The 17528-nt window shown below is 37.5% G+C and overlaps 1 protein-coding gene across 1 annotated transcript in view; it reads left to right on the forward strand.

Annotated features, from left to right (window-relative positions):
* LOC133522740 (exostosin-2) overlaps positions 1 to 16539 on the forward strand; it is a 103065-nt gene extending 86526 nt beyond the window's left edge. Inside the window, exons 5-7 of the mRNA XM_061858170.1 lie at positions 5327 to 5447; positions 7542 to 7700; positions 8534 to 16539. Of these exons, the coding sequence (XP_061714154.1) occupies positions 5327 to 5447; positions 7542 to 7700; positions 8534 to 8752 (499 nt within the window). The 3' untranslated portion in view covers positions 8753 to 16539. The remainder of the gene's footprint in view (positions 1 to 5326; positions 5448 to 7541; positions 7701 to 8533) is intronic.
* The last annotated feature ends 989 nt before the right edge of the window (positions 16540 to 17528 follow it).

Here is a 17528-nt window from a genome sequence, read left to right on the forward strand (position 1 = left end):
TGCCAGGAGCGCATTGAGCAGTGAGAGGGCGCGGGGCAGCGGCGAGTTCCTGAGCGCTTTTGTTTTCTTCTAATATCCTGGCTTTACGCCCGCCCTCTCCTAATATGCAGTCTGCGTATAACTGTTAAGTGTGTAAGCTATTGTTCTACATTTTATGTGGAAATCTCCTGGATCTCAAAATAATCAGAATTAATACAATGATTTTTTGCGCCATGTAGTGTAGATGTGTGTTTATACACACCTAGTTAGGCTGGGGGCTACAAATGATGTTAGCTTGTCGAGAAGTCCCAAGTCATTCAATCGATTTTGTTATTCGAGCCTACTCTGACCCCACTTTTACTTTAGAAGTTGTTAAAAGTTTACCTACATCTTGTCAAAAATATCATCTCATGACTCAAGAACCCTCCGAACGCACTCATATCGCCCTGATATATGTCAAATGTACGTTAGTAAATTTTTGAGCATTCAAACATTTCGCCATACGATTTCCGCTACGACCATCATGCAGCGCATAATCGCGAGTTGCGACTTCATATAATTCATTACCATAACTTGAAGAAAAAGGAAGAAATTAGCTCCGGGTTTGACACCGCTTTACTAATAGTAGGGGAGCCCAAGAGGGCATTTTTTGTAGTTACTCGAGCGTGTCAGATTAAGTTATAAGTGATATCTTTCTATTTTCCACCCGTGGAGATATACCTAAACAACTTTAGCCGAAATTGGCCGTTAATAAAATATCGTTAAGTAAAAGTATAGTAGAACCTAGGCGGCTAAAAGTGGTTAAGTGGCGAGTAACTCCAAAAAATCTCCTCTTGAGCTCTCCTATTATAATACATAGTGGTCTTTTAGTGATAAATAAAATAATGCGCATTACGTTAGCACTGTGGGATAAATCGAGCGTGCAATAAAGGCAATAGAGCCTATCACATAATAATATGATACTAATTTATTTACTTTCTCGTGCAATTGACTGTAATTTTCTGTAAGTATCTCTCCTATGTACCTGCCTACCCACTTGTTGTGTGCGTTATAGTAATTTGTATACTTCAGTTGGGCTAAGATGGTCGGCTCTTTATCATTTTTCACCATACCTGTCACGTTCTAATAAGTATGTAAGTGCCGTATGAGTGACGCATGACATGACAGGTGATACAAATGTGACCATGATACCGCTGCAGCACTTCAATCTGTCAATTAAATGACTGACAGTGATATCTGAATTAATTGCATTCGAGTGCTGGCGCTGAAGTTCATATATACGAGTCCATAGGTATATTGTACAACTGTTGTATTTTTTTAAAGCCCCAAATTTTGGGCTTTATATTCCAGAAAGGTTAATTTTTGTTTTTAATATCAATCATCTTTTCATATTAAGAAAAACTTGGGTTCATCTACATATTTAGTCAACATTGAAAAAATACCTAGGCATAGCGTATTTTGTTGGGATTAATATTTACAACAAATCTTAAATCAATAACGTTTTGAATATAATTTTTATTTTGGCACTTAGGTTTACTTGACAACCGGTTAATTAATTGCCTTGTCTATTCAATTAATCTACACACACAAGCTCAGATATATTAAAACATATGTGACCCCGGCCGGCAAAATGTCCCACTTTGTCTTTGAAAGATACAAATATCGTCCTTATGGCAAGCGGCAAAGTGGGGACGTATTGCCGACCGCAGTCACATATTGATGAGTTCAGGAACGACTTTCATTGGCTATGGCCATTGCGGCATTGATCACACGGTTTGCAATAGACATTTAATTTCGAATAAGAGTTCAATCCGCCTGATATTAGAATTAAAGTCAAAGCAAATTCTTTTAGAGATGTTCGAAATTTGAATGTAATTGTAATCAAAGGTGGGCCGAATATTCGGCCGAATTATTCGGTTCATCTGTATCATTTTAACAAACCATTTGAAAACGTTTCCATTACATTAGCAGCTAAAGATGAAACGAAATAAAGGCAATTCCCTAGAAACAAACAGGTCAAAAGGCAAGGCGAACAAATTTCATATCTCTCCAAATAATCATGATATACTATGGATTGTTGATTGCATTATGTCTCATTTTTTGTTTTTATGACAGCGGGAAAACGTAACTTGATGGAAGTGGTCGCTTGTAAAGTTCTGGCACTATAATCGAATAATACGGCCGAATACGAACATTGGAAACTTGCTGAAAATGCTGAATATCGAAAATTTACCGAATATTCGTCCGATCACTGATTGTAATAATAAAAATAAAATTTGAAGTTATTATTACGCAATAATACCATTTTCATGGGTAACGAAACAGATCATTATGTTGGCCGTAATTGGCTGTTATTAATGCGCCGTAGAGGGTATATGATATATGTGTAGACAAAAGCGTTTATTACTTGCATACCTACTACTGACTTACTGACTTTCATGATCTGTTTACATGGATTGCGTGCATACTTGTTCAATGTTAAGCTTATTATAATGATTTGCTACTGATTTGTTTAATGATATCATGTGATGCGAGATGTGGCCATCGGACCGTTGCACGTATGTTATGGTAGGTGCGCGTTATCAGAATGTATGGAATTATTAACAGTGATAAATGTATGCACTGATCGATGGTTTACAATTTTCTATATTAATAAATATTGTTATAGTTAGAAAAAAGTCGTTTATTGGTTTTAGCAGATACTATTAAATAATAATGAATGACGAATAGTCAGAAATGTTCCACAAAATTAATAGTACATTATTGCAGAGGCCGGGAAAGGGCAATTCGTGGATGAGTTTCGATTGTGTCCATAAAAAAGACGAATCCACGAATTGCCGTTCCTGCCGAGGCATTTATAGTGCTGTTCTCCAAACATGCGAGGAAATCAGATAAAATAATCATAATTTTAGCATCAACCAGCACTCAAATCGAACCTTCACATCAAAAACGTCAAAAACTATTTCACTCTTTAATTATTTTTTAAAAGTTAAAGGCACAACTATTGTGCCATTCAGTATCATTGAATATTCGCTCATTCAATATAATTGTGCAATATAAGCTGTCTTTGCACGCATGACATCCTTTAAAAAGTATAAAAGTTATATAGTCTTTGATTTTATTAAGCAGTATTCGCACGATCATACACGTCGGATTGATATTTTACGTTACGTAAGGTAAAAATATATAAATAATAATATATGTTTGAGGTCGACTGTACCTTACCGCGGCACCCAAACAAGAGCTCTTTCTTGACCTCTTCTCTGTTATCACAACAGTAAAGAAGATCAAGTTTAAAATAGCCTGCTATTTCTCACGCGCGTGGGTTAAACGGTCAGTAATCAATTAATAGATAAATATATCGCAAAGAGAGGTCAATAAAGTTTATATAACATTCACAGTTACAGTTACATTTCTATTTGCGAGTTCCTGTAATTGGCTCTGTACTACTATCTAAAAAGTTTAATGTATTTTTATAGCTGTTGGAATTCCTTGTATAAATAAATAAAATAAATAAATTACATTACCGTACTCGCTACTTTGTATGGAAGCAGTTAAAAACTACCCTCATTTTTAATCCCTTAGTAATTTAATTTTAAGTTAAATTAGAAAAAAAAGCCTTTCTACTATTTACGTACATCATAGATAATATATTATAATTGTATGTTTAAAATTTCAAAGTATTATAAACTTCAAGGACGTAGCCAGCCAGTGAGCTGGGGGGGGGGGGGAAGTTGATATCGCCGGAAGCCTAGGGGGCAGACGCCGCAAAGGTGCATACATTGTATGTAAAATTTGAGCTCTGGGGGGAGCAATAGATTTCACATTGTATCAAAACTACAAATGGACCAGTAAAAAGCGTAAAATGTCATCACATTGCAACAAAAGCGTGCTTGGTAATAATCAATGTTTCATGACAATTATGACTATTGCCGATCTTGAAAAAACGATAATAACTCTGCTAATTGTGTAATTTATTGTCAGCGCATTAATCCAACAATCTACTTAGTTCTTACAATGTATATAGTCATTACTTTGAAAAAATCATTTGTCTTAATACTATTCATGTTGGAATGCAATATCTTTGTGTGCAACTTTGTAAGGTGCGGGTAAAAAACATACATAGCTAAAGCCGCTATACAAAGTCGCGGTGAAAGTATTCGGATAGACATTCCGTATTTGAAATTAATGTGTCTTGTGGCTTGCAGACTCCTTCTTTGCTATGAAAATTAATCAATCTTATCCACTTAGGAAAATTATTTATTAATTTTATTTTTCTTTTCCTTTTCTAAGAATTCGATATGTTTTCTGAAAGAGCTACGTATTTGTATGATTTGATATGACATATATATTTTTTATCAAATTTCTATAACGAAAAGTAGCTACTGTATGTAATTGCATGATGTCTATAGTTATCTAAATTGTATTTTTTTCTTATTTTATGCATGTTAATTATAAGATGTAATGTTTTGAAAAGATGTGTGCCGCCGAGTTTCTTCCCCGTCCTTATTGGGATACCCTCCTCCAATTGAGCAGGGATTTAAATCTTCTCGGGTCAGAGGTGTAGGGTTAGAGCCGGTTGAACTTGAATAATAAAATATCTTTTGTCCAATATGCTCGGAAATATTCACCTTATTGTAGCATATTGTTTTTGTTTCCGCTACCCAAAGGTTGTCTGGAAGAGATCGCTCTTTAGCGATAAGACCGCCTGCTGTCTGCCTCTATCACTAATCAATTGTTTTTCTTTAAGCTGTATCTTTTACTGAGGTGTGCCAATAAAGAGTATTCTATCTTCGAATATTGAATGATACTGAATGGCAGAATAGTTGTGCCTTTAACTTTAAAAAAATAATTAAAGCGCGAAATAGATTTTGACGTTTTTGATGTGAAGGTTCGATTTGAGTGCTGGTTCATGTTTAAATTATGATTATTTTACCTGATTTCCTCGCATGTTTGGAGAAAAGCACTATATATGCCTCGGCAGGAACAGCAATTCGTGGATTGTCTTCTTTGTCGGACGCCGCTACGCGTCGAACTCGTCCACGAATTGCTATTTCCCGGCTTCTGCAATAATGTATTATTATCTTATCTATCTTTACCTCCTCCACGAAGTACTACGATAAGTACCTGGGACGTTCGGCGGCAGGAAGACGTTCTATTTTACTAATATTCTCTCTCTCTCTCTCTCTCTCTTTCTGTTTTTGCAATTATTATACTCATCTGATAGTGGGGTCTGCCGCTCGGCTTCAGAGCCGCACTCAAGATCTTTCTTGATTGAATCCATCCACATTCCCTTCGTCCTTCCTCTCTCGTCTTACTAATATTAATGATTAATATTTTAATTCAGTTTCGATGTGTGGCGTGAGTTTCCTGACCGGATCGTGGGGTTCCCGTCCCGCCTCCACGTGTGGGACAACGGCACTAACTTCTGGCGATACCACAGCGAGTGGACCAATCAGATTTCCATGGTGAGTCAGAGTAGAATAGTCTCTAGCAACATGTTTTCGTATAATTCATATTCGACGTGTGGCGTGAGTTTCCTGACCGGATCGTGGGGTTCCCGTCCCGCCTCCACGTGTGGGACAACGGCACTAACTCCTGGCGATACCACAACGAGTGGACCAATCAGATTTCCATGGTGAGTCGGAGTAGAATAGTCTCTAGCAACATGTTTTCGTATAATTCATATTCGACGTGTGGCGTGAGTTTCCTGACCGGATCGTGGGGTTCCCGTCCCGCCTCCACGTGTGGGACAACGGCACTAACTCCTGGCGATACCACAACGAGTGGACCAATCAGATTTCCATGGTGAGTCGGAGTAGAATAGTCTTTAGTAACAAGTCCTCGTATAATTCAGTTTCGACGTGTGGCGTGAGGTTCCTGACCGGATCATGGGGTTCCCGTCCCGCCTCCACGTGTGGGACAACGGCACTAACTCCTGGCGATACCACAGCGAGTGGACCAATCAGATTTCCATGGTGAGTCAGAGTAGAATAGTCTCTAGCAACATGTTTTCGTATAATTCATATTCGACGTGTGGCGTGAGTTTCCTGACCGGATCGTGGGGTTCCCGTCCCGCCTCCACGTGTGGGACAACGGCACTAACTCCTGGCGATACCACAACGAGTGGACCAATCAGATTTCCATGGTGAGTCGGAGTAGAATAGTCTTTAGTAACAAGTCCTCGTATAATTCAGTTTCGACGTGTGGCGTGAGGTTCCTGACCGGATCATGGGGTTCCCGTCCCGCCTCCACTTGTGGGTCTGTCCAAAATGTTTATTTTTAATGTAATGTGATTGACTGCGAATTAGACAAAATGTTTGTAATGTTTTAAACACAGAAAATAGCTTATTATGTTATGTTAAGCTGTATAGCTTAACAAAAAGCGAACCCTGCAGTTGTCCAGTCAGCTACCACAACCTTACCACAACTTTTCTTACTTGCATTGAATACAATCACATATAATTGATATAATAATAATATTTTTTGTCCATAGTACTAGTAATTGTACCTGTGACGTTATTGTGTAACGGTCACCGACGGCCAAATTGAAGGGAACGGGTAGTATTATGTAATGAATACTTGATACTCCTGATCACTTTTACTCTCACCTATGTTAATAAGGCTTTTCATTTCATTTCAGCGAGTAATTACATCTTAATTCTTTCGCCGAACGAAACTAATAGATAAACGAATGAGAGGTGGGCGTTTCCATTTAATTGCATTAGAATTCATTTTATTTATTTAATAATAATAAATTACAATACTGGCATAAGGATATGATGACCCCCTCGCCCGCTGGATTTACCAGAGCAATCAGTTAACGGCAGCTTGTGGTCAGCTGTTGAGGACTGCACCTGGGAGATTTCTGTCACCTGAAAGGTTGCGTGAGATGGACAGGATCCTCTACCTCTGATTTGCCTTAGCCGGCCGTCCACAGTGAAGTCGTAAGAGCTGCGTTCTCGAGGGTAAACGAGAAAACATAAATGGCGAGTTGGACCATATTTTTAAAGTCCAGTGACACATCTCTACCTCAACCCTCACGCCGGTGTTGCCCTTGAGCCATCCTAGATAGAAATAAAATGCATACTGTTTTATTAGGCTGGGATCCGATGTTTTCATCCTATAGCCTAGTATTACCAGTCCATTAATAACTACTAATTACTTCATTTCATACACTAATTACTTCATTTCATATTGCATCAACTCCCAAGTATTTACAGAGAGGTGCTGCCTCTGCGTGCTTCCCAAGACACGGTCTAGGGCAACATCCGCTCGGTGTACCACTTACATCTGTGTTGTCTTCAGCGCCGCTCACTCCTCCCAAACGTCCAGAACGCTGACGGCCAATGTAAAACTCCATTATATTGTCAGGAAAGTGTCAGTTAGACGTGACTGAAACACAACTTTGGTCGCACCTATGTAATATGTATAAGCGATGCTAACGCAAGCCACGAGAAAAACATAAATTTTCGTGGACAAATTGACTTACGTATGCACTGGGGTCACCTACTATTACCGATAATGTGAACAACTGGCTTTATTCGACTTCACCGTTCCAGGTGCTAACTGGCGCCGCGTTCCACCACAAGATCTGGTCGTGGTACTACACGCACCGCATGCCGGCCGCCGTGCGCGCGTGGGTCGACGACAACTTCAACTGCGAGGACATCGCCATGAACTTCCTCGTGGCCAACGTCACCGGCAAGCCGCCCATTAAGGTAAAGTTGCTCCAAACGTCCGCTGGATGTCGCTGTGCCGGGTGGCACGAATTCTAAATCGCGCTAATGATATGTCAACGACAACTTCCAATTTAAATGTGACCGTATGGAAGGTAGAGGTAAGGAATGAAATCTCCATGTACCATAAAGTGTCCGTCAAAAAACCTTTAACAGGTGGCACTACGATACCTAGAATATTTGAAAAAAAAAAATCAGATCATAGACAGCGCACTTTACTCCGTCAATAACGCGTAGGTTCTTAGCTATTCTAGCGCTACTCTTGAGAGTTTTGGAACTATTATTTATTGCTGACAGCTGGACACTCTTGCAACAGTTCTGCCTATGGAGATTGCATTCCTTACCTCTACCTTCCATATGTGACCGGCAAACACCCATCATGGTAGATTTGTACAAAAGTTCCCTTAGATGTCGCTATGTGTCGGTTGACGGTTTCCAGTACCAGTCTATATGTAGTAAGGATAACTTTGTTGCCTCCCATTTAGGTAATTGTTGGTTATGTGCGCCATACATGAGTGAAGGCAATTTTAAAAACAATACGTGCTCAACGTGGCAAACGTGTGAACTTTTGTGAGCTTAAATTTCCTTACAATTTGACATCTGCAAACTATAATAATTGTAAATTTTTACTCACATATTTTTAGCTACTACGCGCTATATCGAAGTGCCATCTGGTGTCTCAATCTTCAAACACTGAAAATTCCTTTATTGTCCATTCTTATGTATATGCATAAGCAGCGCAGAGAGCACGCTTTTAGTCCTAAGAACAAGCCTAACCGTATAATATTATCTAAAACTAAAACATGAAATTGCAGGTAACGCCCCGCAAGAAGTTCAAATGCCCCGAGTGCACCAACACCGAGATGCTGTCCGCCGCCGCGCGCCACATGGCGCAGCGCTCCGCCTGCATACAGCGCTTCACGCAAATATATGGACACATGGCGTTAAAGTCTGTGGAATTTAGGGCCGACCCACTGCAGTACATGGAAAATTCCGGGATACCACATATGTATCCCGAAATAGGAATGCTTTAAAAAAAGCAACACCCCGCGAGAAACTAAAAAATCCAGCGAAAGTTGTGTTTAAGTAGCTTCACACATATATATGGACATATGGCGCTCAAATCTGTGGAGTTCATGGAGAATTCCGGTATACCACATATGTATCCTGATATAGGCATGCTTTAAACCAGATTAAAGGTCGAAAAACATTGAACATTCAGCAATCAATGTATATAATATAATATTGTTTAACGAAAATATATGGTTACATGGTGCTCAAATCAGTGAAGCTCAGAGCTGACCTACTGCAGTATATGGAGAACTCCGGTATACCACATATTGTACCCAGATATAGGTATAATTTAAACCAGGTAACCCCCTACAGAACATTTAAAAATCCCAGCGAAAATCTTGTATAAGAAAACCCAGCAAAAATCTTGTATAATTTGCAGTAAGTTGCTACATGCAAATTACAGCTACATGTCCATGTCAAGTCTGTGAGTTCATGGTGGATTCGCAGTATAATGCAACTTGCTTTTTCAACACGAATATTTGGCTAAATAAAATACAACAAAGTCTTGCTGGTTAAAGGAGAATTTTGGAATACGCCACTTGTATCCTGATATTAAAATGTCATAATGAGTAATAACATTATATGGTCCATTCAATATGAAGTTTATAAGTGAACTACTGGCTAAATAATATGAAAGGCAACTTCTAAATACATAATACGATTAATGCGATAAGATTTTGGCAACTTAAACGAAGGGGTAAAACTAGAGCTTTGTTGTTGTAATAAAGTTGTGTGTGTGATAAAAACGAGTCACTATTGAATTAACCATAAGATGACTTCTTGGTTAAAATATATTACACTTACACATCAAAATTGATGAAAGTTACACAAAATATAACCTCGTGCCGCCACCATGATCCATGATATGTTATAGCTAGAAAAGTTTGAATCTAGTTGTATTTTTAATTGGGTTGAATTTCGTTTGTTCGAAAATTTTACGAGACGAAAAATAATTCTACTGAAAAAGAATGTACATCGTAATGTACATTGGGCGGCACGAGGATAATTATGTAACGAAAAGATTCTTATTTGACCATTTTGTACCTTGTTACAAATATATAAGGTCTGCTGAACGGTAATTAAGATCCATTCATTCATCACTGAGAGTTATAAAATCGTCAGTTTACAATCAAAGTTTAATAAGTAACTCATGTTTCAGCATCCATCTAGAACAACAAATGTTGCTAGACGGACGTGGTGTTCAAAATTAACTGAAAACAACTTTATTGTTAAGAGAATAAGAGCGAGTGTAGGTCATATTGAACATTTCTCCCGCTTGCTTCTGATGCTGACTGTACTGCGTGAGGTTATTAAAAGAAACAAATACTAGTGTTTGGTTGTCAGCTGACATAATATAGGGTTATATAATGCCAAGATTATGAAATAACTATAGGTAGCATAGGAAAGGTTGAGAGCTAGAGAAGGATGGACAATAAAGTGTATGAAGGCTGTATGAGATTAGAGAAATGGGAATACGTCCCCAATACCCAGGGTAAGTAGTTTTAACTGCCACGACTTGATTTATTTTTATTTAACATTAGGTGTCGTTAATGCAATTTGTGAAAATACTTAAATAAATACATACTTATGGCCAGTTGTACCATTTGAACCCCTTATATCCTAGAAAACTAACTTTTACGAAAAAGTGCATGTTAGCCATCTAGGCGAACCTACCTAAAAACACCAAGAACCCAAAAAAAAAAAAAACTATATTCTAAAATTGCAATAAGTTTCGAATTGAGCACCCCTGAGAACCTAGAAAACGATATCCACGATGAGCGATAACTTACGATATGTTTTCACGAGAGATTACTTACACTAGTATTTTGATAGCTGTTTTTCTAATCGGGGCAGAAACGAATCCAACAAATTGTTCTCGAGTTACAAATGGTATAATTTACCCGACTTTGTTTTTTATATATTTGACTCTGTTTGTTGAAATACTAAAATTAGTTATTGAAAACTCGAAAAGCATCTGAGACTACAAATTGCTCATTAACGACATCTAGTGCTTAAATAAATGACCCTGACCGATAACGTACAGTGAAGGTAAACTTATTTTCATGTTGACGTTTTATGCTGTGCCATCTTTTTTACATTTTATACATAAGTTTCACGCCATACCTCCGTATATTGAATGTTTATCCCACCCAATTAAAAAAAACGTTACATAGTCAATTAAAGTCCTATTATCGCTTAATAGTTCTTTATAATTTCAATGTTCTGGATTATTATAGCTACACGCCTTTTAGTGTTAACCACTATACTCTGTATCTTTAGGTATTTAAATAAAATTAAACAAAAAGTTTGTACATTTTCGGGTAGTTATAACATTTATTGGTTAACCAACCAAATACAAAACCGCCTGGATCTGTCACTGAACGACCTGACTTTAACCTACATTATTTGATCGTGTAATGTTTTCATCTACCCTCAACTGGCGTACGGAGCCGATTGGTTTACGGGGTTAATTTAAATACCTAAAGATACAGAGTATAGTTTTATGTCATCGATGCAACCAGCCATAAGGCTGCCTATTCACTGAGGCAGAGATGAGCGGAGATGAGAGACGCGCGGGAAACAACCAATAGCATTGGTTCTCTTCTCCGCTCCGCTGGATTACAACCAATCTTGATTGATTCTCGCATGTCTCGTAGCTCCGCGTCAGTGGAGTGGCCTAACAGTATTACCTATACTGTACATTATCAACAAATAAATTGTACATTATAAGCAAAAATAAATTGACGCTTGTTGCGTATAAGTATCAATTGAGCAAATATTAGTTATCGGTATATTTTTTCAGGAAAACCATTTGTGTTGTGTGTCGTTGTTTTTTGTCGTTTTCGAAGTCAATTTTAGATGTACCTAGGCTATTTGTATTTATTATTTACAATGAGCTTCTGTGTTAGTATTTAGGGGTCACCAAAGTGTTTGAAGTAATTGAAATTAACATTAACGCATTCTATTGAAAATATTTGAAGAATACATTAGTAACATTGGCCAAAATGTCGCTTATCATTGGTCATGCTGGTTAAATCCTTCAATTTTGGTGATACAGATTTGTGGGGAAATTGTAAAAGATCTTCTATACATTTCTGACGCGCGCGGATACAGTCTAATATCAACCTTAGTGCATTCCGACAAGGATCATGATGACGCTCCGTTCACGACAGGCGTGGCGTTCAAAGGGTTAATTACGTATAATAGTGTCTGCAGACGACCGCACCGGACCGCGACCTTAGTGCGGTCTGGCGCATGTTCGATCGTATGTAAGGTGGTCCACCGTACTTTCGTTAAGGACGCAGCTATAAGTGTGAGGGAGAAAAATATGTTTTGATCGCACCAAGGTCCGGTGCGGTTGTCTCTAGAGTCTTAAGTCCAAGTTCAAAGAAAAAAAGCTGTAACAATAACAACATTTTTGGGGAACTTCTGTCAATGCAGTCTCACAATAGGCAATATTAATGTTAATGTCACTTACAATTAGGTACTATTAACTCCAGCGTATTCAATGGTTGGATATTTTGTTTTTAATTTTCATATCTTTTAGTTAAGATACAATAATGCCCCAAACAAACATCCCTTGGGGATCTATCCTATCTCTTAAATAAGCGGTCTAATTGTAAACGAGTATTCGCTTTGAACCTTCTTGCCACTGTATAGTTGATAATTTTGTACGACAATAAGTTGTTAGATCCAACAATCCTGATAAGTTTCATGTCAATTCTCTCTTGAAATCGTTAAGGTTGGTCATTGTTAAGAATACAATCAATTACGGAAGAACCACTAAGTAACTTATGAAAATACGGGTTGTTATTTCAAACCTTACCCAAATTTTCCGAGGTGTGAAAGTAACTTTTCTTTTAGTATAAAACCAACACGAAATCGCGAAAAAATTGTGGCTGTCCGATAATAAATATCGACACCTGATCAGACAAAACGTATGAAGCAGGCATGTTTTAGTTGGTCCTGTAAATAGGTAAAAGTTGCTCAGTATGACCTATACCTATTCTTACTAGCAAAATATGGCTAAATGTTGAAGAAAGCAGCCTGTATTACTGGCTAATCTTAATTAATCATACAATACGTCTTAGCATTTTGTCTCGTCGTTTCCGAATACTTTAGCTATTTACATTCTTAACAATGATCAGCCAAACTCCTAGAGCAAAAGCAGTCTGTCCTTAGAATTGTAATGAAGATATTCTAAAGAATAATGAAATTATAGTGTTAGAGAAAAAAATTAGTCCATCTTGACATATCGGTGCTTGCGTCGAGGGTCATTCCTACGTACCTAGTTATATAAATGTATATTGTAATGGACAGTGCATAGATATATGGATTTATCGATGGCATAATTTTAAACATATATCTTTTGTATTTTATTACGATGCAATGACTGAATTATATTTTAAGCGTATGGAATTTCAGTCGATTTTATGTATAGTAACTCCAATGATTTTCTTTATTATAAATCTGTTGATAATAAATCACAATATAATTTAATGTTTGAGCCATTCTTGTAAGTACATTTTGTAATTTATTCGCCATTATTTTCTATTTATGATTTTATAATTTTATTAAATTATTTTTTTAGCGTTTTTGAGACATTCGTTTGTACTTGGTAGTTTTTTTTATCGTAGCCAAAGAACTTTTAGACTAGTCTCGACGTTTTTTTCGCATTTACTATGTATTTGTACTGTATCGGGTATCGGTAAACTAAAAGACTATAATAACATAACGATTTTACTCGTGTTTTTAGGAACTAACATGTTTCTTGGAAACTAACCCCCTTATTCATAATAACTTACAAAGCTGTCGCAAATTTCGCGCGGCGCGCTATATCTCTTGTTCTCCTCTAATTTCTTGGCTTTATGGCCCCTCTTATCATTGGCCTTCGATTGACCCGTAACTAAAGTTGACATGCTGTTTAGTTCTTTTACTTTTATTAGGGTTTTGCCATCTGTTTGCTTTGTACCATCTGCCGTACCCAGATGGTACAAAGCCTCAGCCGCTCGCCTCACTCGTTCCCGCACTCTGTCACAGCGGGCGAGGGCTGCTCTCCCTCCGCGCCTCCGTTTTCGCAATTGCTCTCTAGAGGTTGGACAGACAAGACCACGTGGACATAGTGCTCTGATTTTTAAACACGGGACTCCACTGTTCGTCTATCACCAGGCTGTATCTCATAAACCGTGATAGACAGTTGAAATTTTCACAGATGATGTATTTCTTCTTCTGCTATAACACCCAATACTAAAAACGGAATAAAATAATTATTCAAGTGGGGTTCCCATACACCAAACGTGATTTTTTTTGCCGTTTTTTGCGTAATAGTACGGAATCCTACGTGCGCGAGTCCTACTCTCACTTGGCCGATTTTTGTTATTATAGGCTTTATGGCTCATACTACCATATTAAAAATAATTCTACATACTAGGATTTATTTATTTATTTTACACATCGGTTTTCTTAGTTTGGAGTCCCGCGTGTCCTGTGACACATATCTAGGCCTCTTCCAGTTTTTCTGTTCTTTCCTGTGATAGCGTTTATATGCCATTTTATTTCTTGATGTTACCTTCTTTTAAATTGGCCGCCATGCTTCCTTTTGCCATCTTGTGGGAACCACTCTGTTATGTACGATTCGACCACCCGCCACCGAGCGCCTGGAGTCGGGCCGCGCCGGAGCACGTTTTCAATGTACCTATTATGCCAGAAGCGATGGAATCCGTCCGGAGCCGTCCACGTCCGCGAGCATCTGACCGGCTTGCGGCTATAAAAATGTGAAATACTCTCCGAATCCGCCCGTTCGCTGAGTATCGTACTTTATGATTTTTGTCCCGTTACCCCTTGTCATATCTTTTACTTTATCGATACCGATACTGGATAGGATGGTCGGAGTGGAGTTACCAGGTATATCAAACGACAGACTAACGACTTCGTTACGGCTAGGCGTATGCTAGTCTAGGTGTTAGATAGGTACAAACTAGGTGGCGTAGAATTGTGTACCTTCGATCTTTTTCCCTTCTAGGACTTGGACAGGAATACTAAGAAGCGTAAAGTATTAATCAATATTGTGGTCCGTTAAAAAGGAGATGGCGCTGTACGCATAGTATGCGGTAACTATGTCAAGCACTACATAGTGTTTGAAAATCACAAAACGTACGGCACTACAGCGCCATTTACTTTACTTGTGCACTACTTTACGCTTCTTAATGTTATTTTGTCTATGGGAGGAAGTTTGGATATTTACTTTGTTCTGTAAGATTTGATTAAATGCAAATATTCTTTCTGTTGTGTTCTTTCACGATTCCATTTATTAAACAACTGGGTATTGAATAGTGTTGTATATTAACAGCCTACAAAGAAATCTTAATTAAAAATATTAAAGTTGTAGCTAATTGCGACAAATACATGTTAAATGGTTACTATATTTAAGTACAGTTAGCCTTAAATTAACTGTATGTTTTAGATTTTTTTCCGTGTGTCAAATCAATAAAAGTGTTTAAGGCCGAGAAAGGATAAGATCGAAGTACAGTAGATAAATAATAATAACTTGATATGAAGATATTTTAAATGGAATATTTTTTGCAATGAAATTATATCTTTGATTTTACTGTTATGATTTTTTTTTAATCGGATATTTTATTTATCCGATACTTAGCATTATCGCCATTTTTTTCAGTTTTTCGACAATGAATTTGATAGTTGCATTGTTTTTGTGCAGCTATTTAATAGTAATTTAATTTTATCATTAATAATAAACTATTGTTATAAGTATAATTTAATTCAATATGAATTATTTATTGTGTCCAGCCTGCATTTTTGTAAGTGGTTTACGACTTTAATATTAATATATCAAAAAAACATAACACATGTAAATGATTACTTACGATTTTTATTTATACAGTTTTCATTTCTAACAAGTGCAAATCATCATTCGAAATCAGTGAAACTGGTATAAATACTTATACTGTAGAAAAATATGCCATCTCACTGTCTGCACTTGTGAGAAAGGGACTGATAACATAACTAACATAGGTCTAGCAGTCATGTACGGTCATTATTTTATTATAATAACATTAATAACTACAAGGAAATGATGTAGTTTAATTAAAAATAGAATAAATCGGGCAGCCCTATGTATCATTTTCGTGTATCAAAACTTTGCGTAGCATCGGCGCATATCATACATAGTCGTTAATTTGGACCCTAATATATATATTTTTTGTTGTTCTACCAATCATGTTACGCGACAGACATTAAGGCTTCAAACACCTTCGGTAATTCGTTCGTCTATTTACCCCTTTATCGCCATTACATATTGGAGCTATAAAGAGGCGATAGACGAACAGTCGAAGTGTTTCGCGGTGCTAGCCTTAAGGCTATAGCACACCGGCTGCGCTGCCGCTGCGGGCGTATACGTGCACTAAAATGTTGGAGCCGTGAACGCATACGTCACGCAAGCGGTGTGCCATCTCTTGTAAGTATCTGTATATTACAACACGGCCTTTAATACGCGAAAATGAAACAATCATGGACCCGGTACTACACAGTCTTAAACCAATCGATCAACTTAATAAGCAATCGCAAGAGCTGACATTTTGTATGTTTGTTGTTGTCTTAAGTATAACCTGTTTACATTTTTTATGTGCAAATTCTAGCTTAAGTACTTAATAGTTATTAAATTTTGTTTTTATGTAGAACCTGTAAATACTATATATTGTAAATAAAAGAAGACATATCAATTTGTATACATGGTTGTTTTTGTTCATCTTTGTTTTTGTCACGTTATAACAATAAATACCAAAGAGAATTGATTGTAAAAGAGAGGTAAAGTCTAAGAAAAAAACGTGTCCCTTAGTTTGACATCAAAAACAGATGGCGTTGTACTGCGTCATATGTTTTGCGGTCACTGAATTGACAAACGTCAACTTTTGACAATCAGAGTTACCGCGAAATATATGGCGCGGTACAGCGCCATCTCGTTTACCTGTCAAATTCAAAGCACGAAATTTCCTTCAATTTTACGCATTTTACTCAATGTATCGTTGCCAATACATGTTTTATTTAAGCCTTTAAATGTAAGCAACAATACAATAATTCAAGATTGGAATCTAAGATCAAAGTATTCTTTTAAATTCAATCTCCAACCAAAGTCACGAGATGCATCAAAATTTACAAAGCCCACATTGATGATCAGTGATTTTAAACTTTCATGTATGTGGTGGTCAAAGTTGTGCTGTATATAGCATAACATATCCTCGTTCTCGGAAAAATGCAAAATGATGACTCAAATTCGGTCTGGGTCCTTATCATACGCAGACAAGAGGTAAAGATTCTTCACGTGGGGAACTGTCAAACATATCTATCTTTAGCAAATAATTGACGTACCTATCTTAAAGTTCGAATCGGGCTCTCAGTATATCTAGGTATGATTCAAATTGTAAACAGTTTTTTTAAACTTAATATATGTCGTACCAGTAACCATAACATTAATTCCACTCAAGCTCCGTTTTAACATAGCCCTAGCACCTTGCACATAAAGTCCACAATGCCCTGTCGCCTATCAAATATTTGAAGGCTCGGCTATGCGTGTAGTCGTTTTGCGCGTGCGCCATATTAGCGCGGCGGTATGCGCGCGCGGCTGGAATACTTCGGGGCGAGGTCGGTCCTGGCGTTACATTTAAAGGGGTATTAAGTACAAATAACAGCTATTTATCTATAAAATAAAGCACTAACCTG

Source organism: Cydia pomonella, chromosome 11 (assembly GCF_033807575.1).
Source record: "Cydia pomonella isolate Wapato2018A chromosome 11, ilCydPomo1, whole genome shotgun sequence".
Taxonomy (NCBI): Eukaryota; Metazoa; Arthropoda; class Insecta; order Lepidoptera; family Tortricidae; genus Cydia; species Cydia pomonella.